The 24,396-nt window shown below is 40.6% G+C and overlaps 1 protein-coding gene across 4 annotated transcripts in view; it reads right to left on the bottom strand.

Moving 5' to 3' along the window:
- KIF4A (kinesin family member 4A) overlaps nucleotides 1-24,396 on the bottom strand; it is a 128,982-nt gene that overhangs the window by 72,438 nt on the left and 32,148 nt on the right. For all 4 annotated transcript variants that reach the window (XM_066357205.1, XM_066357204.1, XM_066357206.1 and 1 more), the window contains 3 exons: nucleotides 9,403-9,519; nucleotides 8,615-8,790; nucleotides 7,107-7,168 (listed from right to left, as the gene is read on the bottom strand). In XM_066357205.1, the coding sequence (XP_066213302.1) occupies nucleotides 7,107-7,168; nucleotides 8,615-8,790; nucleotides 9,403-9,519 (355 nt within the window). The remainder of the gene's footprint in view (nucleotides 1-7,106; nucleotides 7,169-8,614; nucleotides 8,791-9,402; nucleotides 9,520-24,396) is intronic.

Here is a 24,396-nt window from a genome sequence, read left to right on the forward strand (position 1 = left end):
AGGTCTCATATTACACTATTGAGAATTTACAAAGACTCTCATGAAGGAATGTTTGATTAAAATGTGTTTTATAAGACTTCAAAGTAATGATATTTTTTAATTAAAGTATTGTTAACATAAAATATTATTTTCAGGCGTATACCATGTGATTCGATATTTATGTAGTTTATGAGGTAATCACCATGTTAAGTCTAGTAACCATGCAAAGTTATTATATTATTGACTATGTTCCCTATGCTGTATATAATATCCCTGTGACTTATTTTATAAGCGAAAGTTTGACTTTCTTAATACCCTTCACCCTTTTCACCCATCCCCTCACCCACCAAATAATAATACTTTTAACTCTAAAGATTTTCACCTAACATTTCCAAGGTTTCTCTAAGTGGGGAAAATACAATGGAAAAGCAATGTTTTCTCTTTCACATGCTATTTAACTGCCAATGCTAGAAATTCAAGTTAGCTGAGCACGCACAACTTGGCAAACATTTGTAGAAAATCAATACAAAAGCCTTAATGACACACATTCAAAAAAGAATATAATCCAAGGACAAAAAACAGAAGAAAAAAAACATGTATATAAATTGTACAGTTAGTTATAAGCCTCGTGAAAGATCTCTAAAAATATAAACATACATTTTTGAGAAAAGAGGTAGCACCTTTATTTCCCTGTAAAACATTGAACAATTGTGTGCAAACGTTTTATCCTTCAACTGTTTCTTAGAATCTATTACTTTTACAGCTGAAAGTAGATCTTATTCTAGGTAGCTGGAAGTCTGGAATAGTTTTCATTAGTTTTGTTACTTGAAATAGGTCTGTGTTAAATTGAAAGGAAAGGAAGATGGGCCAACTGCTTTTAAATCAGGTATACTAGATAGGTCTTTTTTTTTTTTTACAGAGACAGAGAGAGTCAGAGAGAGAGGGATAGATAGGCAGGAATGGAGAGAGATGAGAAGCATCAATCATTAGTTTTTCGTTGTGACACCTTAGTTGTTCATTCATTGCTTTCTCATATGTGCCTTGACCACAGGGCTACAGCCGACCAAGTAACCCCTTGCTTGAGCCAGCGACCTTGGGTCTAAGCTGATGAGCCTTGCTCAAACCAGATGAGCCCACGCTTAAGCTGGCGACCTCGGGGTCTTGAACCTGGGTTCTCCACATCCCAGTCCAACACTCTATCCATTGTGCCACTGCCTGGTCAGGTACAATGTACCATTTTTTTTTTTGTATTTTTCTGAAGTTGGAAATGGGGAGGCAGTCAGACAGACTCCAGCATGCGCCTGACCAGGATCCACCCGGCACGCCCACCAGGGGCGATGCTCTGCCCCTCTGGGGCATTGCTCTGTTGCAACCAGAGCCATTCTAGCGCCTGAGGCAAAGGCCATGGAGCCACCCTCAGCACCTGAGCCAACTTTGTTCCAATGGAGCCTTGGCTGCGGGAGGGGAAGAGAGAGACAGAGAGGAAGGAGAGGGGGAGGGGTGGAGAAGCAGATGGGCGCTTCTCCTGTGTGCCCTGGCCGGGAATCGAACCTGGGACTCCTGCACGCCAGGCCGATGCTCTACCACTGAACCAACCAGCCAGGGCTACAATGTACCACTTTTATAATCAGAAAAACTGATTAAGAGTGACTGAGAATAAGGATATTGAAAGAAAACAAGCTCACACCACACACAAGAATAAACTTCAAATGAGAAATGAAAAATAAAACATAAAACCAAGATAAGGAGTAGAAGAAAGCGCTGGAGAACTCCTAGTTACCTCAGGATCTGTCTGCTACCTATTGGAGAGGTTTCTGTGAACCAAAATCTGGAAGCATGAGGGGAATGTGAACAGCTGTCACTTTGGAAAAACAGTTTGGCATTTCCTTAAAAGTTAAATATACGACCCAGTGATTCCACTTTCTAGGTACCTATCCAATAAAAACTCACATGTCCACACAAAAAACTGCCAGTGAATATTCATAGCAGTATTATTTAAAATAACCAAAAAGTTGAAACAACTGAAAAGTTTTATCAGCTGGTGATTAGATAGACAAAATGTGGTGCATCCAGACAATAAAATAGTAGTCAAAATAAAAAGGAATGAAATGTGGATACATGGTACATCATGCATGAATCTCAGAAACATTATAGGTGAGAGAAGCCAGACAGAAAGCCCACGTGCTGCATGACTCCATGTATATGACATGCTCACAACAAGCCAATGACAGAGATAGAAAGCAGGTTAGGGCTGTCTGGAGCTGGGAGTGGGAACAGCCATGACTGCCAACGGCCATGAGGGATCATTTCAGGGAGCTGGAAATGTTGTAAAATTGGATTGTGGGGGTAGTTGTACAACTCTGAATTTACTAAAAATCACTGAATTGTATATTTAAAATGAGTGAATTTTAAGGTATGTAAATTATCTCAATAATGTTGCTAACAATCCAGAGGCAATGAAAAATGATTGATAAACATTTTACTACATAAAAACTAAAAAATTCTGCATGACAAACAGCATAAACAAAGTAAAACAATATACTTGAAAAAAATACTTGTAATACACTACAGACAAAGGGCTAATATCACTAATATATAAAGAATATTAAAAATAAGGGCCCAGCCTGACCAAGCAGTGGCGCAGTGGATAGAGCATTGGACTGGGACGCAGAGGAGCCAGGTTCAAAATCCCAAGGTTTCTGGCTTGAACGCAGGCTCAACTGGTTTGAAGAAAGCTCACCAGCTTGAGTCCAAGGTCACTAGCTTGAGCAAGGGGTCACTTGGTCTGCTGTAGGCCCCTGGTCAAGGCACATATGAGAAAGCAATCAATGAACAACTGAGGTGCTGCAATGAAGAACTGATGATTGATGCTTCTCATCTCCCTTCCTTCCTGTCTGTCTGTCTCTATCTGTACCTCTCTGTCTCCGTCACAAAAAAAAGGCCCAAATTACAGTGGCTACTATAAAACAAAATAAAAAAATAAGGGTTAGCAAGAATGTGGAGAAATAGGAAGCCTAATGCACTGCTGGTTGGAACGTAAAATGGTGCAACTACTGTGGAAAAACAGTATGGTGGTTTAATTAAAAAAATTCTAATAGAGTTACTAAAGAATCCAATTATTCTGCTTTTGGGCACATAGCAGGGTCTTAGAAAAGAGATACCTAAGTCCAAAGCAGTGTTAGTCACAAACGGTGGAAAAGCAACCCGTGTCCATTGACGAATGAATGGAGACACAACAGCTGGTACATACAGGGTGGGGCAAAAGTGGGTTTACAGTTATGAGTATTATTATTTATTATTAATTATTGTATTGTTTTCCATACAAAGAACTATAAATTTACTTTTGCCCACCCCTGTATGTGTAATAAAATAAGCCAGGCACAAAAGGACAAATATTGTGTGCTTGCACTATGTGAGGTATCTAAAGTAGTCACGTTCATAGAAACAGCAGAATGGTGGTTGCCAGGGACAAAAGAGAAAGGCATTAAGAGCTGTTAATATAATTCCAGTTTCATAAGCTGAAAAAATTCTGGAGATCCGTTTCACATCAAGGTAAATATACTTAATGTTACTCAAGTGTGCACTTAAAAATGGTTAAGAAAGTATATTTTATATGTTCTTTAGCACAATTAAACAACAACCAAAAAAAAATGCAGAAGAGAACTAGAAGAAAACACAGGCGAAGGTCTATGTGCACACAGGTGAAGATAAATAAAAGCAGTGGCAGAAAACCAAAAGAATAGACAGGGCGGGAGGTGGGGAGTTATTGTTTAATGGGCATGGAGTTTGTTTTGCAAGAAGCAAAAGTTCTGCAGATTCATTGCACGACACAAATATACCTAACATTACTGAACTGTGCACTTAAACATGGTTAAGATGGGAAGTTTTATATTTTATACCACGGTATTTTATAAAAGTACACATATACACATGCACATGTATGCACACCTAGAGAAGTATCGTTTCCTCTCCGTCCCTGCTGCCCTGCTCCCATTCCACATTCGTCTGCACCACCTCCCACCACGCTTCTCCCGCCCCTTGTATTTGCCCGATCTCTTTGGTCTCTGGTTCAGCCTTCCTACCTGTGGTTTATCCAGATGAGCAGGTACCTGTGCGTCCTCTCCCCTTTCTTTCTCAGATGACTGGTAATGTACTACCCATACTCTTGTGGCTTTGCTTTTTCCAGTATTCCTGGAAATCGTTTCTTATCAGCTCATACAAGTCTTCCTCATTCGTTTTTTTTTGACAGCTGCACAGTCTCTTATTGTGTACATGTGCCATATCCTCAACCTCTCTCCTGGGCTTGGCCATTGAGGTGATTTGCAATATTTTGTAATTACAAACGTGCTTCAGTAAGTAACCTTGTGTATATATATTTTTGTGGTGTTAGCGATTTATCTTCAGGGTTGATTTCCAGAAAGGGGACTGCTGGGACCAAAGGTAAGTGCATGTCCAGCCCTGGCAGACGTTGCCACGTTCCCCCTGTGGCACGTCCACCTGCCTTCCCGCGCAGCTGAGAGCGCCTGTTTCCCCCGTGGCCTACCAGCAGAATGTGCTGTAATAGTTTTCCATTTCTTACCAGTCTGATAGGTGAGAAGTACTGTTTCAGTGTTTTAATTAGTATTGCTCTAATTCTGAGTGAGTTTGAACATTTTTTCATGTTTTAAGACTACTTTTATCTTTTTCTGGTGAATTGTCTGTTCAGGTGTCCCATTTTTCTAATGCATTTTTGATCTCTTGTCCCTTATTTATTTATTTATTTATCTTTGTGACAGAAACAGAGAGAGAGAGAGAGAGAGAGAGACAGAGAGACACAGAGAGGGACAGATAGGGACAGACAGATAGGAAAGGAGAAAGATGAGAAGCATCAATTCTTCGTTGCAGCACCTAAATCATTCATTGACTGCTCCCTTATATCTGCCTTGACCAGGGGGCTGCAGCACAGCAAGTGACCCTTGCTCAAGCCAGTGACCATGGGGTCATGTCTATGATCCTACGCTCAAGCCAGCCACCGTGCACTCAAGCCGGTGACCCTCGGGGTTTCGAACCTGGGTCCTCTGTTTCCAAGTCTGATGCTCTATCCATCCTGCCACTGCCTGGTCAAGCTTTCCCTCTTTTTTAAGGCTGAATAATATCCCACTGTGTGGATACACCATAGTTCATTTATCCATTCATCTGGCGTAGCTTCCACCGCCTGGCTACTGTGAATAACACGGCTGTGAACACAGGAGTGTAGAGATCTCGCTGAGACCCTGTTTTCAAGTCTTTTACAGATGTGCCCAGAAGTGGAATTGCTGGATCATATGGCATTTCTACTTTTAATTTCTTGAGGAAAATCTGTACTGTTTTTCCATACCATTTTACAATCCCTTCAACAGTGCACAAAGGTTCTAATTTCTACACATTCTCCTCACATCCTTGACAACATTCATTATTTCCTGAGTTTTTTGTTTTTGATAGCCATCCTGACAGGTGTGCAGTGATCTCATCATGAATATGATTTGCATTTCTCTGCTTTGAGTATATCTTGTTGTATAACTCTGATTTAAATCATCATTGTATTTCAAACACTCTTCACATAGACAAGATATGAACAATTAAAACTAATCAAGATATCAAGGGGACCCAAAAGGGAATACAAAGAGACTACGGGATACTCTAAGCCTAAAGAAAAGAGAACTATATAGAAATACTGTAACTGTTTCTCACAGGGGTATGGGCTAGCAATTCTGAAACTACTTTATGTGTATACTAGAAGTGAACAAGTAAGTAAATAGATCACAGATACTGACAGATGGTTTCTCAGTGTTGGGGAAAGAAGTTTATAAATAAGAAGAGGAAGGCTAAAATGAACCCTGTAGGCATTGGACTAGAATGAGAGGTATCAGTATAAAATAAAATAAAATTCATGTACAGGATGGGGCATAATTTGGTTTACAGTTGTTCATATGGAAAATAATACAATAATTAATAAGTAAAAAGACAAGAACAAACTCTTGTTTTGCATACTCACAACTGTAAACTTACAGATAGACAGATGTAAAAAATATAGATGAGTGTTATGTGTGGGTTACTATACACACAGATGTTTCTTACCATGACTTACTGAGGGGGCCTAAAAGTAGTGACATCCCAGGAATAACGAGTACACCTAAGTGCCCGGATCTGGTTTCTAAACACCATTTACCAATAAAAAAGCAGCAGCGCTCCTTGGTGATATGGTTGATTTCAGAACTGGGGTAGCGAAAATACCAGGTGGGCGTGGGACATTTTGTGGAAATGCTCAAAAAGTTGAGGGCATGTTAAAGAACATAAGAGCCACCCTGAAGGAGCTCCTAGTGGACAAAGCAGGAACAATTTGAGCAATAAAACAAATAATGATAGTATCGAATGTTAACCCATAGAATAAAACAAATTTCTATGAGTCTATATGGATATGAATAAAAAGTCAAATGAATAAACAGGAGAGTGGAGACAGCCATTTCTCATAGATTTCCAATAAATAAATTTCTGAGGCCAAAACCCATATTCTTCCTATTACATCCGGCTGCCTCAAAGCTAACCAGCTAAGTCCAAAATAGTCAGCAAGTTGGATAAGAGCCCAATCTTTTTATTTTATTTTATTTTATTTTTTTTGTATTTTTCTGAAGCTGGAAACGGGGAGAGACAGTCAGACAGACTCCAGCATGCGCCCGACCGGGATCCACCCGGCACGCCCACCAGGGGTGACGCTCTGCCCACCAGGGGGCGATGCTCTGCCCCTCCGGGCGTCGCTCTGCCGCGACCAGAGCCACTCTAGCGCCTGGGACAGAGGCCAAGGAGCCATCCCCAGCGCCCGGGCCATCTTTGCTCCAATGGAGCCTTGGCTGCGGGAGGGGAAGAGAGAGACAGAGAGGAAGGAGGGGGGGGTGGAGAAGCAAATGGGCGCTTTTCCTATGTGCCCTGGCCGGGAATCGAACCTGGGTCCCCCACACGCCAGGCCGATGCTCTACCGCTGAGCCAACCAGCCAGGGCCAAGAGCCCAATCTTGACACCAAATGCCACCAGAAACTTCAACAGGGGATACAACCATCAGGAGAAATAGCCTCTGCTAGAATAATATTTAAAAATTAAACTAGGACTCTTACTTTATAGATCCAGGCAGGGTACCTCCATGGGCTTGTAGCAACAAGACCTGTAGTTGTTGTACCTGGGAAATGCAAAAAATAAAAATAGTCACTAATCAAATGCTATTTATCCCTTAATCAGTGAAATTGTTGCAACCAGCAGTAGAGTGATTATACTCAATACATAGAAATTCTAAGGCATATCTTAGGTATTATAGAAAGCACCAGGGTTGATGATTCAATGATAAAAGGACAATCAGCAGTACATGAAAAACTAGTATTTAGAAGATGAACTGTCCCTTGTACCTAAGTATCTTAATGAGTTTTTATTAAGCATCTATTTAAAAGAAAAAATCAAACTGAGCCCTGGGCTAGACAATGTTGGGGGTAGAAAAATATGGGAATAAACTTTTGTGGTTTATTCTTAAGTTTACAATCTAGTTGAGGCAGACAAGACTAAGGCCTGAAATGGTAGTAGGAAATAATATAAGACTGGAGATGCTAAGTCATCAAGTGTAGCTAAGTAATTTAGGGTTCTGAGAAGAACATGAACAGAACCCCGGAACAGTCAAAAGGACGCTTCATGGGGATGAATCCTATATCAGAGAGCACGTGCAGTCACCCTCCCCATTCCTTAAGGCAGAGTGGAGCTGTTCGGCCTCCTACGACCAGTTTCCTCACTTGTGCTTTGGATCCCAACTCTTCTTGCCTCCTGATGAATCTTACACTATTTGTTATCCTTTTTCTCCTCCCTCTGACTTCTCCCTTGCTACAGGATACTTCCTAATAAGATGAAAACATGTTCAAGTCTCTCCTATCTTTAAACAAAAGCATGTTTCCCAACCCTACTTCCCTTCCGATCGCCTTTGCCCTATTTTTCTCCTTTGCAAAGTTTGAGAGCACAGTCTACACCTGTTGCCTCCATTTCTTTTTGCTCACCTCTCTTACTTGGTCTTCAACCGCAGTATTGATTTCTGCCCACAGTACCCCACTGTAATAACCCCTTCTAAGGTCACCAACGATCTGCATGCCACTATATCCGGGGCATTTTTTTAAATTTTTTATTTATTTATTCACTTTTAGAGAGGAGAGAGAGAGAGAGAGAGAGAGAGAGAGAGAGAGAGAGAGAGAGAAGGGGGGAGGAGCTGGAAGCATCAACTCCCATATGTGCCTTGACCAGGCAAGCCCAGGGTTTTGAACCGGCAACCTCAAGTGTTTCCAGGTTGACGCCTTATCCACTGAGCCACCACAGGTCAGGCTCCAGGGGCATTTTTAAGTCTTTAGGATCTGATCCCTACCCACCTCCCTTGTCTCATCTCTCATTGTCCATTTCCTTACCAGTGAAATCTCCAATGCCATGCCCAAATCTTAAATATGACAGCAAACATATTAATAATTCCCCAAAGTAATGTTTCGTTTAACCAGTATCTCTAAACTTCTGGCAGAGGAGAAGCTAAGAAACAGAAGAAGTTCTATACTTCCATTCACATTCTTTTAATTTTTCTTGCCATATTCTAAGTCCCTTATACCTGTTGCCTCAGATGATTAAGTTCAGCTGTCTGGGGATCAATATTAACAACAGGTTTGTTCTTGATTTTTCTTGCTCTGTCAGCATAGCGAAGGGTATTTAATGTTTCTTCTAGATTGGAGTCAGCAGGACTCACGCAGGCTATCATCAGAGTGTGGCTATTACCTCCTAGAGAATCTGAAGAACAATGGAAGGAAATAAAATAAAACAAGTAAAATGCAAGCAAAGCTGTCTATATGGGCTGGAAAGTTCAAAATCAGAGTTATAAGAAAAAAATGAGTACAAATTTCCTATTTATGACAATATAAAAACACAAAGATTTCTGATGCATAAAGTAATCATAGTCTAGACTCTCATTGCAAACGTACTCTTTATGAATAGAGACTGTGATCGCAGCAGTTAATCAGGTTAAAAGTGGGGCCCAAGTGGGTCAGGAGCCACTACTGGGGTGAAACATCCCCAGGACGCCCCACTAGGTACATTTGAACTCTTCAGGGGATCCTGCTTATCAGTACTAATAAAGGAACAGTAACCAAGTTCATTTTCAGATCCAAAGTACTAAGTACAGTTGGCAGTCTACAGATTTCTCAGCTCTCAAAGCCATATATGAAGACATCTTTCCATTATCTTATAAGCCAGCCTGCCAACAGGTCTCTCTCCTATTTATCAATTAGACAGCTCTGTATGTGATGGTCCAAAAATCTGGCTTTTTGCCCATTCCATTTTCACTTTCTCAGCAGCATCATTTTGAATTACTCTCTGTCATTTTTAGAGGCACTTTGTGCTTACCTTGAAGCAGCCGAGTCAACTTGGAATCTCTGTAGGGCACGAAGCCACCCTTTTTGTCATCTCCAAGGGCACTGATTACATTTCCCAAGCAGAGGAGGCCTCGGTTAATATTAATACCTAATAGCAAGAAAAAAAATTTAAATAGCTTGGTAAAACTTCAAACTTATTACCTGCACTTATCCCGAGAAAGGCAAAAGAAAGACCCCATGGAAATATTCACTCATCGATCTTAAGGAATGTCTTAATCCTGTTGACTTTTCCTGGAGTGCCTCTTTAAGTAAAGTTCAAAGGACAAAGGTCCGAATGTTGGATATTAAAACTGAGTCTGTGAGCCTCTCATCTCTCATTCTTCCCTATGGAAACAAAGCAGATACTTATTGCTATGTCAACAACCATTCCATAGCTATTTAGTTTTAATATCCATTACCATACTTAGTCCTTATATTAATTCTGTGAAATTAGACAAACAGCTATTTTTTATCATCTTACTGTCATTACTAAAGTGCCTGCCGAGGGACAATAATGATGAAGAGAGTGATAAGAACAGCTGACTTTATACAGTGTTCACTATAAGCCAGACACTGTTTTAGGCACTTTATACAGGGGTGGGCAAAAATAGGTTTACAGTTGTTTATATGGAAAATAATACAATAATTAATAAATATAATAACTTCCATTCCACGAACTCACCACTGTAAACCTACTTTTGCCCACCACTGTACACACGGCCTCATTTAATCCTCACAAAGTCCTATAAAATACGCAGAGTATGGTCATCCCTGTATAGACAGATACAGGAGTTGAGGCACAGAGAGGCTAGGGAACTTGTCTAAGATCACACAGCTAATAAGTGACAGAGTCAGGATTCAAATGTAGGCAGTCTGGCTCCAAAGTCCATGGTCTTAATACGGAAATGAGTTACACTGTTCGCTGAGGGGCACCAGGTACCCTGGAAAGGGGAGAGACGATTGGTAGAACAAAAATATAAAGACTGTTGAACTCTGAAGTGCCCCCTCTAGCGCTACACAACTACCGTGAGCTCATTCTTGGTCCTCCCCGGGCCACTGAATGGGACAGTCCTTCCAGCATCCATCGATTCAAAGCTGGTATTCTCTTAGGACTGTCTTAAGCTCTCTTCTTACTATATCTACTCTCCCTCGGTTATCTCCTCCATGCCTAGAATTCTAATAAATACCTATATTAATGATTCCCTGAACCCACACTTTCCTGTTGTCCAAAGCTGCATTTTGGCTGCACACTGAACAGCCTGCAGTGGGCCGTGCCCATTGGTGTTGCACAAAAACATTGAACCAAACAGAATTCACCTTGCCATGCAAATCTATTGCACTGCCAGCACTGTTCCTCTTCACTATCTCACCATCAACCAATCACCCAGCAAACAGCGGACCTGAGACATCCGGACTCTTCCTTTTTCCTCACTTCACACATCTAAGTCCTTTCACTGAACACTTAGTGAATATGCACAAGTCTAGGCACTCTGCTGGGTATTAGAGATACGAAGATGAGCAAGTCACAATCCCTACTCTCAGGGAGTTCACAATCTACCAGGAGAGACAGACATACAAACAAATCGTTGCAAACACAATGTTAAAAGAAGAGATATGTACAGTAAAAATGAGTTCTCATAAGAGGGCATGGTAAACTTTCCCTGGTAAGGTAAATGAAGAGAACAGAGAATTGAAAAATTGAGCAGAATTCTGAAGGATGATTAGGAAATGCTAACGGAGGAGGGGAGGGAGGAGAGAAGAATGTGAGGGCATTCCAGGCAGGTGAAGTAGCACATGCCAAGGCACATTTGTGAGACAGCATTATACATTTGGGAACTATAGGTAGTTTAATATGAACACCACGACAGTTATGAGATGGGGAGAGACCAATAATGAGACCAGAAGACAGCTAAAACCAGTGAACCAATGTCATCTGCCCAAAATTAAAAAAATAAATTGACAGGTATGTCATGCTCAGGTCCCTATCTTGTAGGGCAGTGGCTTTCAAACTAGGTTCCCCAGAACCTTAGGGATACTCTAGGGCAGTGGTCCCCAACCTTTTTTGGGCCATGGACCAGTTTAATGTCAGAAAATATTTTCATGGACCGGCCTTTAGGGTGGGACAGATAAATGCACAAAATAAAATTATGCAACTGGCATAAAAACTGTGGTATTTTTAGGCCCTGGCCAGTTGGCTCAGTGGTAGAGCATTGGCCTGGCGTGCAGGAGTCCCGGGTTCGATTCTGGCCAGGGCACACAGAAGAGGCACCCATCTGCTTCTCCACCCCTCCCCCTTTCCTTCCTCTCTGTCTCTCTCTTCCCCTCCCGCAGCCTAGGCTCCATTGGAGCAAAGATGGCCCGGGCGCTGGGGATGGCTCCTTGGCCTCTGCCCCAGGCGCTAGAATGGGTCTGGTCGTGACAGAGCGATGCCTCGGATGGGCAGAGCATCGCCCCCTGGTGGGTGTGCCAGGTGGATCCTGGTTGGGCGCATGCAGGAGTCTGTCTGACTGCCTCCCCATTTCCAGCTTCAGAAAAATAAAACAAACAAACAAACAAACAAAAGAAACCAAAAAAAACCTGTGGTATTTTTAAATATAATTGTCGAACTTACTAGACAAGCATTAAGAGTGAGTCTTAGACGGATGTAACAGAGGGAATCTGGTCATTTTTAAAAAATAAAACATCGTTCAGACTTAAATATAAATAAAACAGAAATAATGTAAGTTATTTATTCTTTCTCTGTGGACTGGTACCAAATGGCCCACAGACCGGTACCGGTCTGCAGCCCGGGGGTTGGGGACCACGGCTCTAGGGAACCACAGAGATACTGCAGAGTTTCTGCCACTGAAATTCGGGTTTTCTTTTTTAAATGATTTTTTTGTGGTATCATAAAATTTACCATCCTCACCATTTTTAAGTGTAAAGTTCAGTGGCATTAAGCACATTCACATTGTTGTACACACATCACACTATTTAAACTTATTTTAACTATTTTAAAACCTGCACTTAAAGCTCATTCCAATGCACTGTATGTATACCGAATATTAACACCATGGAGTCTGCCAAGCCACTCTCTGTGCAGCAAGGTTTTATTTTATGAAGTCTTTGAAAATACCTCAATTGTTTGTTCATATGTTTGAACATTTTGCAACTGTATAATTTAAGGTTATAGCTTTGCACTAGACTTTTTCCAAATTCACATGCTAACTCATAGAAGATTGTGCAAGTAATTCTATTATACAGCATGTGAACTTGTCATAAAACACCGGACAGAGGCAGCTGCTCAATTCATGTGCTCATCACTGCATCACAGTCAGTTGTAAAGGACCAAATGAATATGGAACTCAACATGTTAAGATAATATGGTATTAAAGATGGTTTCACAACCTAAGTGTCCATTAATGGATGAATGAATAAAGAATATGTTATATATATATTCTTTTTTGTTTGAGAGAGAGACAGACAGACACAGACAGACAGGAAGGGAGAGAGATGAGAAGCATCAACTCATAGTTGTGGCATCTAAGTTGTTCATTGATTGCTTCTCATATGTGCCTTTACTGGGGGCTCCAGCTAAGCCAGTGACCTTGGGCTTCAATCCAGCAACCTTTGGGCTCAAGCCGGCCACCTTGGGGTTTTGAACCTGGGTCCTTAGCATCCCAGGTCCATGCTGTACCCACTGCGCCACCGCCTGGTCAAGCTATATATATATTCTTATATGTGATATATATAATAGGATATATTCAGCAATAAAAAGCATTAAGTGAAATAAGTCAGAAGAAGGAAGACAAATACTGTATGCTCTCACTTATACATGAAATCTAAAATAGTTACTCACAGAAAGCATAAAATGGTAGCTGCCAGAGGTTGAGGGGAGGTAGAAATGGGGGGGATATTGATCAAAGGGTATAAACTTTGATCAGCTAGCAAATGAATAAATTCTGGGGTCTTATGTGTAGCAAGGTATAATTAACAGCATCATATTATATATTTGATAGTTGTTAAAAGAATAAATGTTATCACCCTGCACACACACAAAAATGGTAATTATATGAGGGGATAGAGGTGGTAAGTAACCTAATTGTGGTAATCACTTAGCAGCACAAACACATATAAAATCATCATGTTGTATACCTTAAATATATATATATATATGTCAGTAATATCAAAAGATAGAAAAAAAGGACTAAATGAGATAGCACATATGAAACACTTAATCAATGTCACACAAAGGGAAAAGCACGTTTTCAGTGTTTCTTGCAAGCTTTGTGTTGTGTCAGACATTTATAGTTATTAAGTAAGACAAATTAGGAAAGATACTGTTATTGATCCAATTTTGGATTTAAATATTGTATCATTCCTCATTGAAGCTCCTAGATCAGTTTAATAATTGAAGAGAAGCCTGAGATTGTAAAGTAGGCTGTTAAAAAATGTTTCTAATTCGCAGCTACCTATCAGGATGAATCAAGATTTTCTTGATAATGTGTCACCAGAACACATTATAGAAAAATTGAAGGCAAAAACATTCCCAGAACCCCCGTCATGTCATATACTAAGAATTAAGAACGCTCACTGGAGCCTAGTTTATAATAGCAAAAGTCTGAAACCAACATAAATATTCATCAATAGGGGAATGGTATAATAAATACAATGGCATACCTATACAATAGATAGACGTGAAAAAGAACACAGTAGAGATGTATATGCTAATATGGTACAATCTCCAACAACTATCATTTAGTGAAAAAAAGAAAGGCTCAAGCAGAACAAAGTACACAGTATGCTCCCTTTGTATAAAAAGCGAGAACAGTCAGAGACGCGGACCGGAGATTTGGGGAAAAAGAAAAAAATTACATTTGATTATACTGCTATTTAAGAAAACAACCTTTATTTCAAAATAATGATAGATTCACAGGAAGTTGCCAGAAAGTGTACAGGAAGGTCTTGTGCACCACCAGCCTCCCTCAATGGTAGCATCTTGCATAACAATAATACTCAAACTGGGACATTTGCGTTGGCACGATCCTCCGAGCTTACTCAGACTCCATGGACAATTTTATCAGACAGATAACTTTACGTAACCATCACCAAAATCAAGATATAAACTGTCTGATGCACTACAAAGCTCTCTTGTGCTACCCTTTGTAGGCACAGCTACCCACCTCAGCCCTCCATCCCTAACCCCTGGCAACAATTAATTTGTTTCCTTATTTTATTTCAAAAATGTAGAAATAGCATCGTAAATATGTAACCTTTTCATACTGGCCTTTGTTTTTACTCAGCATAATAACAATCCATCCAAGTTGTTGTCTGTTATCAAGAGCTCATCACTTTTACTGCTGAGTAGTATTTCCTGGCCTAAATGTACCACAGTTTGCTTGACCATTCATTTGCTGGTGGACATTTGAGTTGTTTCCAGTTTTTGCTATTTGAAATAGAGCTGCTATAAACATTCATGTACAGGGTTCTCTGTGAACATACATGTTCTATGGGATAGATACCCAATAGTACAATGGCTATATTGTATGGTGAGCACATTTAGTTTTAGAAGAAACCACTGCATTATTTTCCTGAGTGTCGGTACCTTTCTACATTCCCAGCAGAGTAGCAATGCGAGAGAAACCTAATTTCTTCACATTCTTCCCAGCATTAGGCATTACCACTATTTTTTCTTTTAGTTCTTCTGAGGTGGGCAGTGACATCGCTCACTGTGGCTTTCGTTTGTATTTCCTCAGTGACTAGGCTATTGCCACTGACATACCTTCTTCACTGAAATATCTGCTTGTGTTTTTTGTCCATTTTCTAGGTGGGTTGCTTTTTAGTATTGAGTTTTGAGAGTTCATATAACATAGAGACAAGTATATTTGTTGGACAGATTGCATTTTTTATTATGGAAAACTTTATGATATGCAAGTTAATATAAAGAAAGAAATTATGAAAATAAGAACAGTTATAATATTCTTGTTGTTTGAAGATTGACTTACACAATGTTGTAAATTTGAACTTATAAATTTACATAAATTTAAAATCCTTTAAAAATTTATATCAACTGTTAGAATACCATTTAACAGTTTCATTTAAAAAAGAGTCCCTCTGGATCCAGTCATGGTGGCAGAGGACGTGATGTGTGCTTGCCTTCCCCCATGACTACATCAAAACTACAACTACAGGTCCTGGCCAGTTGGCTCAGTGGTAGAGCGTTGGCATGGCGTGCAGGAGTCCCAGGTTTGATTTCCGGCCAGGGCACACAGGAGAAGCGCCCATCTGCTTCTCCACACCTCCTCCTCTCCTTCCTCTCTGTCTCTCTCTTCCCCTCCCGCAGCCAAGGCTCCATTGGAGCAAAGATGGCCCGGGCGCTGAGGATGGCTCTGTGGCCTCTGCCTCGGGCGCTGAGGATGGCTCTGTGGCCTCTGCCTCAGGCGCTAGAATGGCTCTGGTAGCAACAGAGCGACGCCCCAGAGGGGCAGAGCATCGCCCCCTAGTGGGCATGCCGGGTGGATCCTGGTCGGGCGCATGCGGGAGTCTGTCTGACTGCCTCTCCGTTTCTAGCTTCGGAAGGATGCAAAAAAAAAACACCCAAAAAACAAAAACAAAAACAAAAAACTACAACTACATTATAGGACAACCAAGCTGGAGAACCACCTGAAGACTAGCTGAATGGAAGTCCTACAACTAAGGCTATGCAGAAGAAGCCACACTGAGACTGGTGCAGGGACAGAGGTGTGAAACAGGCAGGCCCCACACCACATGTGACATTGAGAATCAGGAGGGCTATCTCAGCAGCAGAGCTACCTCCAAAGAGAGAGGAGTCCTAGCCCCATACCGAGCTCCGCAGCCCACAGCACCAGTGCTGGGAAGGGGAGCCCCCACAACATCTGGCTGTGAAAATCAGCAGGGATTCTGTTCCTTCCGGTGAGATGGAAGTCTGCTGGAAACCCAGACATCCTCTTAAAGGGCCCACGCACAGACTCACTGGCTCACAGCTGCTGGGGGTGGGGGCACCAGAGCCACACAAGGAGAGAAACTGAGTTATGTGACCAAAGGACGAGGGCTGGAGGGACAGCCGCCACCGTCTTTGTGTTGAGCCTCCCTCCCACACAGCTGGCAGGAGAGTACTATATTTCCTGTGTTGAGACTCTCCCCCACATGGCCAAACCTGGAACTGCAGTAGCTGGTGAGCACTCACTCGGCCCTGCCAGCTCCGAAAACCCACCCCACCTAACTCACACACTGCACAGGCTCTTTCAGCAGCAGGTAGCCTGCCTCGGCCCTGCTGTACTGAACTCTTTCTTGAAAACTCTCAAAGGTCCCCAGGCACAAGGCAGGTACCTGCTGACCTCAGTGTGCCCTGTCTTTTGCTGAGTGGCTCCGGGCTCTGCACTGGTGCCAAATATGAGTCTGTATTAACTTCGTAAATACCACTCGCTCTACACTGGTGACTCCCTGAGAACCCACCTCCCCCAACTCGCATTCTGCCCGAGTCTCTCTCAGTAGCTGAGCCTGTGGGAAGCCAGCATGCAGTGGCAGGGCCCAGGGTCCCTGTGCCTTCTGCTGAGAGGCCCCAGACACAGTCATGGTGGCAGCTGGCCTGTGTAGACAGTGTGACCTCTCCTACACGTCTTCAGGGACTGCACAGGCAGCTACCAACCGTGGGTGCTTTGGAGCTTCTACCTGGGAGCCCTGGGCTGCTCACGGGCAGCACATGACCTCGGCCTGCACCTGAGCCCCTACAAGAAGGCCCCAGAATCAAAACACTCAGTGGCTGGTTTCAAACAAAAACAGAGCACCACCCAATGAACTCCACAAGCCACACACCTGAAGGGTGGTCTCAGCATAAGTGAAGCTCATGGGGGTGAATCCTGATCTGTGGGATCAGCCCTTGAACAGCAGGTCATATGCTGTGGTCATGCCAATCACTGACCCCATTTACTGACATGCCAGCGGCAATCAAAGCTCAAATTCAACACGAGGTACAGTCCTAGAGCAACCAGCTCAGCAGATGAGGGAGACTGTGCCTCTGGTCCACCTCCTACACAAGGCCACTCTTCTAAGATGGAGAGATGTGGCAGATCTACTTAATATGTAGACGCAAACACACAGAGATCTACCTAATACATAAAAGGCTCAACATAAAGCAAAATGAGGAGACAAAGAAACATGTCCCAAATGAAAGAACAGGAGAAAACACTGGAAAAGGAACTAAAGGAAATGGAGGAAAGCAACCTACTGATACAGAGTTCAAAACACTAGTTATTGGGGTGCTCAAGGAACTTGGTGAGAACTTCAACAAAGAGAAGTAAACAGAAAAAAGGACATAGAAAAAACGAAAAAGAACCAGTTAGAAATGACAAATACACTAATTGAAATGAAGAATACACTAGAAGGAATCAATAGCAGATAAGATGAAGCAGATAATAGAACCAGCGATTTGAAAGACAAGGTAACAAATTGGAACAGCAAAAAGAAAAAATAATTTTAGAAAATGAGGATAGTCTAAGGGTCCACTGGGACAACATACAGCGAAACATTCATATCATGGGGGTACCGGAAAAGGAGAGAGAGAGGGTGAGAGCTAGAGATTGAAGACCTATTTGAAGAAATTATAACTGAGAATTTACCTAACTTGGCAAAGGAAATAGACATAGAAGTCCAGGAAGCACAGAGAGTCCAAACAAGATGAACCCAAAAAGGCCCACAACAAGGCACATAATAACTAAAATGTCAAAGGTTAAAGGAAAAGGCAAAGTTTTAAAAGCTACATGAGAATCACAGATGGTTATCTATAAGGAAGCTACCATATACTGCCAGCTGTTTTCTCAACAGAAACATTTCAGGCCAGAAGAGATTGGCACAAAATATTGAAAGTGATGTAAGGCAAGGACCTACAAGCAAGATTACTCTACCCAGCAAGGCTATCATTTAGAATTGAAGAAGAAGAAAAAAAAAAAGCTTCCCAGACAAGAATAAGCTAAAAGAGTTAATCACCACCAAACCAGTATTACAAGGAATAGTAAAGGTCCTTCTTTATGAAGAAAAGGGGGAAAAAAGATGAACAAATGTAAATAATAAAATGGCAATAACTACGTACCTATCAACAATCACTTTAAATGTAAATGGATTAAATGTTCCAATCAAAAGACAGGGTAGTTGAATAGATAACAAAATAAGACTTATACACATATGCTATCTATAAGAGACCCACTTCAGAATGAAAGACACATACAGACTAAAAGTAAAGGGATAGATAAAGATATTTCATGCAAATGGATATAAAACAAAACAAGATGGGGTAGCAATATTTATATATGACAAAATAGACTCACAATGAAGGCTATAATAAGAGACAAAAAAGGACTTTTTTTTTTTTTTACAGAAACAGAGAGAGAGTCAGAGAGAGGGATAGACAGGAGCAGACAGACAGGAACAGAAAGAGATGAGAAGCATCAATCATTAGTTTTTCATTGCGAACCTTAGTTCAGGGGTCCCCAAACTTTTTAAACAGGGGCCCAGTTCACTGTCCCTCAGACCATTGAAGGGCCGGACTGTAAATAAAACTATGAACAAATCCCTATGCACACTGCATGTATCTTATTTTAAAGTAAAAAAACAAAACAGGAACAAATACAATATTTAAAATAAAGAACAAGTAAATTTAAATCAACAAACTGACCAGTGTTTCAATGGGAACTATGGGCCTGCTTTTGGCTAATGAGACGGTCAATGTGCTCCTCTCACTGACCACCAATGAAAGAGGTGCCCCTTCCGGAAGTGTGGCGAGGGCTGGATAAATGGCCTCAGGGGGCCACATGAGGCCCGTGGGCCATAGTTTGGGACCCCTGTGACACATAGTCCAGATGGACATAATTGATATTTTTATAGCATGTCTGCCCAAAGCAGCAGAATAGACACTGAAATATACATGGGACATTTTCCAGGCCAGACCACATGTTAGGCCAAAAATGGTATGAAACTACAAATCAACTAAAAAGAGAAAAACTGAAATACTCACAAATACATGGAGGCTAAATAACATTGTATTAAACAATGAATGAGTTAAGGAGATTAAGGAAGAAATCAAAAGATACCTTGAGACAAATGGAAATTAAAACACAACAACCCAAAAATCTATGGCATACAGTGAAAGCAGTCCTAAGAGAGAAATTCATAGCAATAAAGGCCACCTCAAGACACAGAAATATATGAAATAAACAATCTATCCTTACAAGTAAAGGAACTAGAAAAATAAAATACAAAGCCCAAAATGAGTAGAAGGAAGGAAATAATAAAGATCATAGCAGAAATAAATGAAATAATTTTTAAAAACCCACAAAAGATCAATGAACAAGAAGTGGTTCTTTGAAAAGACAAACAAGAATGATATACCTTTAACCAGACTCATCAAGAAAAAAAAGATACAAAAAAGTAAAACCAAAACAGAAGAGGAAAAATGACAACCGACATCATAGAAATACAAAGGATTATAAAACATAGTACAGTTTTTTTTATGCCAACAAACTGAACAGTCTGAAAGAAATGGATAAAATCCTAGAAAATGACAATCTTCCAAGACTAACTCAATCAGAAATAAAAAATCTGAACAGAACAATTACTATTGACAAAATTGAATCAGTAATCAAAAAACTGCCAACAAAACATCCTAGACTGGAAAATTTCACAGGTGAATTTTATGAAACATTCATAGAAGAAGTAATACCTATCCTTCTCAAGCTATTCCAAAAATTTGTACAGAAGGGAAGACTCCCAAGCCTATTTTATGAGGCTACCGTTACTCTGATTCCAATATCAAAGAAATGACAAAGAAAAGAAAATTATAGGCCAATATCCCTGATGAACATAGATGAAAAAAAATCCTCAATAGAATGTTAGCAAGCCACATGCAATACATTAAAAAGATCATACGTCATATTCCAGGTATACAAGTTTTGTTCAATATACACAAATCAATTAAAGTGATATACCACATAAACAAAATGAAGGATCAATATCAGAGCATCATACTATTAGATGTAGAAAATAAAAGCATTTGATTTTGCACAATAAACTGAAGAACAAAATAAAAACAAAGGTAGGATCACAGAGAACAGATGGACAGTTGTCAGAGGGAAGGGGGATGAGGGGATGGGATCAGAGAAGGTGAAGGGATTAGCTAAATTATATATACATAACACATACATACAGAGAACAAAGTAGCAATAGCCAGAGGGAAAGAAGAGTGGAAGTAGGGGGAGGGGGTAAAATAAGGGTGGAAAGAGACTTTGCATGGGGCATGGGGGGCACAATGTGGTGGGTAGAGGGTATTATATTGAGTGGGACACGTCAAACTATGTCAACACAATAAATTAAAAAATAAAAAATAGCCCTGGCCGGTTGGCTCAGTGGTAGAGCATCGACCTGGTGTGCAGAAGTCCCGGGTTCGATTCCCGGCCAGGGCACACAGGAGAAGCGCCCATCTGCTTCTCCACCCCTCCCCCTCTCCTTCCTCTCTGTCTCTCTCTTCCCCTCCCACAGCCGAGGCTCCATTGGAGCAAAGATGGCCCGGGCGCGGGGGATGGCTCTTTGGCCTCTGCCCCAGGCGCTAGAGTGGCTCTGGTCGCAACAGAGCGACGCCCCGGAGGGGCAGAGCATTGCCCCCTGGTGGGCAGAGCGTTGCCCCCTGGTGGGCGTGCCGGTTGGATCCCGGTAGGGCGCATGCGGGAGTCTGTCTGACTGTCTCTCCCCGTTTCCAGCTTCAGAAAAATACAAAAAATAAAAATAAAAAATAAAAGCATTTGATAAAATCCAGAACCCATTTATTTTTATTTTATTTTATTTTTTTTCAGAACCCATTTATGATAATAAAAATCTCTCAGCAAAATGGTAATAGAAGGGACATAGCTCAACATAATAAAGACTACATATGATAAACTGATAGCTAACATCATACTTAATGGGGAAAGGCTAAAGGTATATTCCTCAAGATCAGGAACAGGATAAGAATGCCCACTTTCACCACTCTTATTCAACACGGCATTGGAAATCCTAGCCACAGCAATCAGATAAGAAAGATAAATAGAAGGTATCTAAAAATTAGAAAGGAAAAAGTAAAGTTGTCATTGTTTTACAGATGACATGACACAATATAGGGAGAACCCTAAAATCCCACCAAAAAGTATTAGAACTGATAAATGAATTCAGTAAAGTAGTAGGATACATACTTAATACTCAGAAACTGGTTGCATTTTTATATACCAATAACAAACTATAAGAAAGAGAAATGAAGCAAACAATCCCATTTACAATTGCTTAAAAAAATAAAAATACCCACCCTGGCCTGATAGTTCAATTGGTTAGAGAATCATCACAATGCGCAGAGGTTGTGGGTTTGATCCCCGGTCAGGGTACATACAGGAACATATCAATGTTCCTGTCTCTCTCTCGCTTTCTCCTTCCTCTTTCTAAAACCAATAACATAAACATTACCCAAAAAACCCCACAAAAAAACAAAACAAAACAAAAAAACCCACCTAGGAATAAATCTAACCAAGGAGATAAAAGTCCTACCTGTACTCATAAAATTATAGGACATTCAAGAAAGAAGTTGAAGAAGATACAAATAAATGGGAGCATATATCGTATTCAAGGTAGAAAGAATTAATATTATTAGAATGTCTATATTATCCAAAGCAGTCTATAGATTCAATGAAATTCCTAGCAAAATACCAAAGGCATTTTTTATAGAACTAGAAGCAATAATTCTAAAATTTATATGAACTACAAAAGACCACAAATAGACACAGTTATCTTAAGGAAAAAGAATAAAGTTGGAGGTATCATGCTAGGTATTATCAAACTATACTACAAGATTATAGTAATTTAAACAGCATGGTATTGGCATAAAAACAGACATATAGATTATTGGAACAGTATAGAGAGCCCAGAAGTAAAACCATGCCTATTTGGTTAATTAACCTATGAAAAAGGAGGCAAGAATATACAATGGGATAAAGACTGTCTCTTCAATAAAGGATGTTAGAAAAATTGGATAGAGACATGCAAAAAATGAAACTAGATACACCATAAAGAAGAATAAACAGAAAATGGATTAAAGACTTAAATGTAAGAGCCAAAAACACAACACTTCTAGAAGCATCAACCTGGAATGCTGAGGTCACAGTTTAGAAACTCTGGGCTTGCCTGGTCAAGGCACATACGACAAGCAAGCAATGAACATCTAAAGTGAAGCAATTATGAGTTGATACTTCTCACTCCCCAATCCTCCTTTCTCTGTAAAACCAATAAATAAAATCTTAAAAAGATAAGAAAAAACAAAAAGACACCTGCTAATTGGTAGAAGATATTCACCAATGAGATATCCATTAAGGTAATTTATAAAGAACTCATACAATTTAACACCAAAAGACCTAACAATTGATTAAAAAAAATGGACAGAGGACCTAATAGACATCTCTCCAAAGAGGACATACAGATGGCCAATAAACATGAAAAGATGCTCAATGTCACTAATCATCAGAGAGAGTCATATTAAAACCACAATGAAATACCAGCTCACAACTGTTAGATTGGCTATCAACAATAAATCAACAAACAACAACTGTTGGCAAGCGGAGAAAAGGGACTTCAAATTGCTACGGCTATTATAAAAATAGTATGGGGGTTCCTGAAAAATTAAAAATAGAACAGAACCACCTTATGACCTAGCAATCCACTTCTAGGTGTTTATCTGAAGAAATCTGAAACAGTAATCTAAAAGATATATGCACCCCTATGTTCACTGCAGTGTTATTTACAATAGCCAAGACATGGGAGCAACCCAAGTGCCTATCAAGAGATGAATGGATAAAGAAAATGTGATACATATCTACAATGGAATATTACTTGGCCATAAAAAATAATGAAATCTTACATCTACAACAACATGGATATACATAGAGGGTATTATGCTAAGTGAACTATGACAGAGAAGGGCAAATATAACATGATTTAACTTATATGTGGAATCTAAAAAACAAAATAAATGAACATGCAGAACAGCAACAGACTTATAGATACAGAGAACAAACTGAGGGTTTCCAGATGGGGTTGGGGCTAGGGGGCTGAGTGAAATAGGTGAAGGGCCTGACCAGGCAGTGGCGCAGTGGATAGAGTGTCGGACTGAAATGCGGAAGGACCCAGGTTCGAGACCCCGAGGTTGCCAGCTTGAGCATGGGCCCATCTGGTTTGAGCAGAGCTCACCAGCTTGGACCCAAGGTCATTGGCTTGAGCAAGGGGTTACTCGGTCTACTGTAGGCCCACGGTCAAGGCACATATGAGAAAGCAATCAATGAACAACTAAGGTGTCGCAACGAAAAACTAATGATTGATGCTTCTCATCTCTCTCCGTTCCTGTCTGTCTGTCCCTATCTACCCCTCTCTAATCTCTCTGTCTCTGTAAAAAAAAAAAAAGAAATAGGTGAAGGGATTGAGAAGGGCAGATTGGTAGTTACAAAATGGTCACGGGAATGTAAAGTATGGCACAGGGAATATAGTCATTAATACTGTTTTAACTATGCATTGTGCCAGGTGGGCACCAGACTTATGGGGGATCATTGGTAAATCATGTAATTGTCTAACCACAATGCTGTACACCTGAAACTAATATCAAGTAATACTGAATGGACATAAAAAGAAGAAAAAAAGAAGTTCCTCTGCTTTAAAGGGAAGGCAAATTAAAAACATCTGTTAGATGGAAACGAATGTTTTTAAAGAGGGGTAAACATGATCAAATTTGGGTTTTAGAAATACTACATTTGGCATGCAGATTTAGGAATAAAAAAAACTGGTATTTAAGAAACTACTTTGGAGGTTTAAAACTGCTATTTCACAATATAGGTGAGAGGTCTCCAAGGACCGGAACAATGAAAAAGGTATTTAAGACACAGAAAGGACGTTACCAAGTGACCTGTTGGATGTGGGAGATGAGAAAGAG

Source organism: Saccopteryx leptura, chromosome X (assembly GCF_036850995.1).
Source record: "Saccopteryx leptura isolate mSacLep1 chromosome X, mSacLep1_pri_phased_curated, whole genome shotgun sequence".
Lineage (NCBI taxonomy): Eukaryota > Metazoa > Chordata > Mammalia > Chiroptera > Emballonuridae > Saccopteryx > Saccopteryx leptura.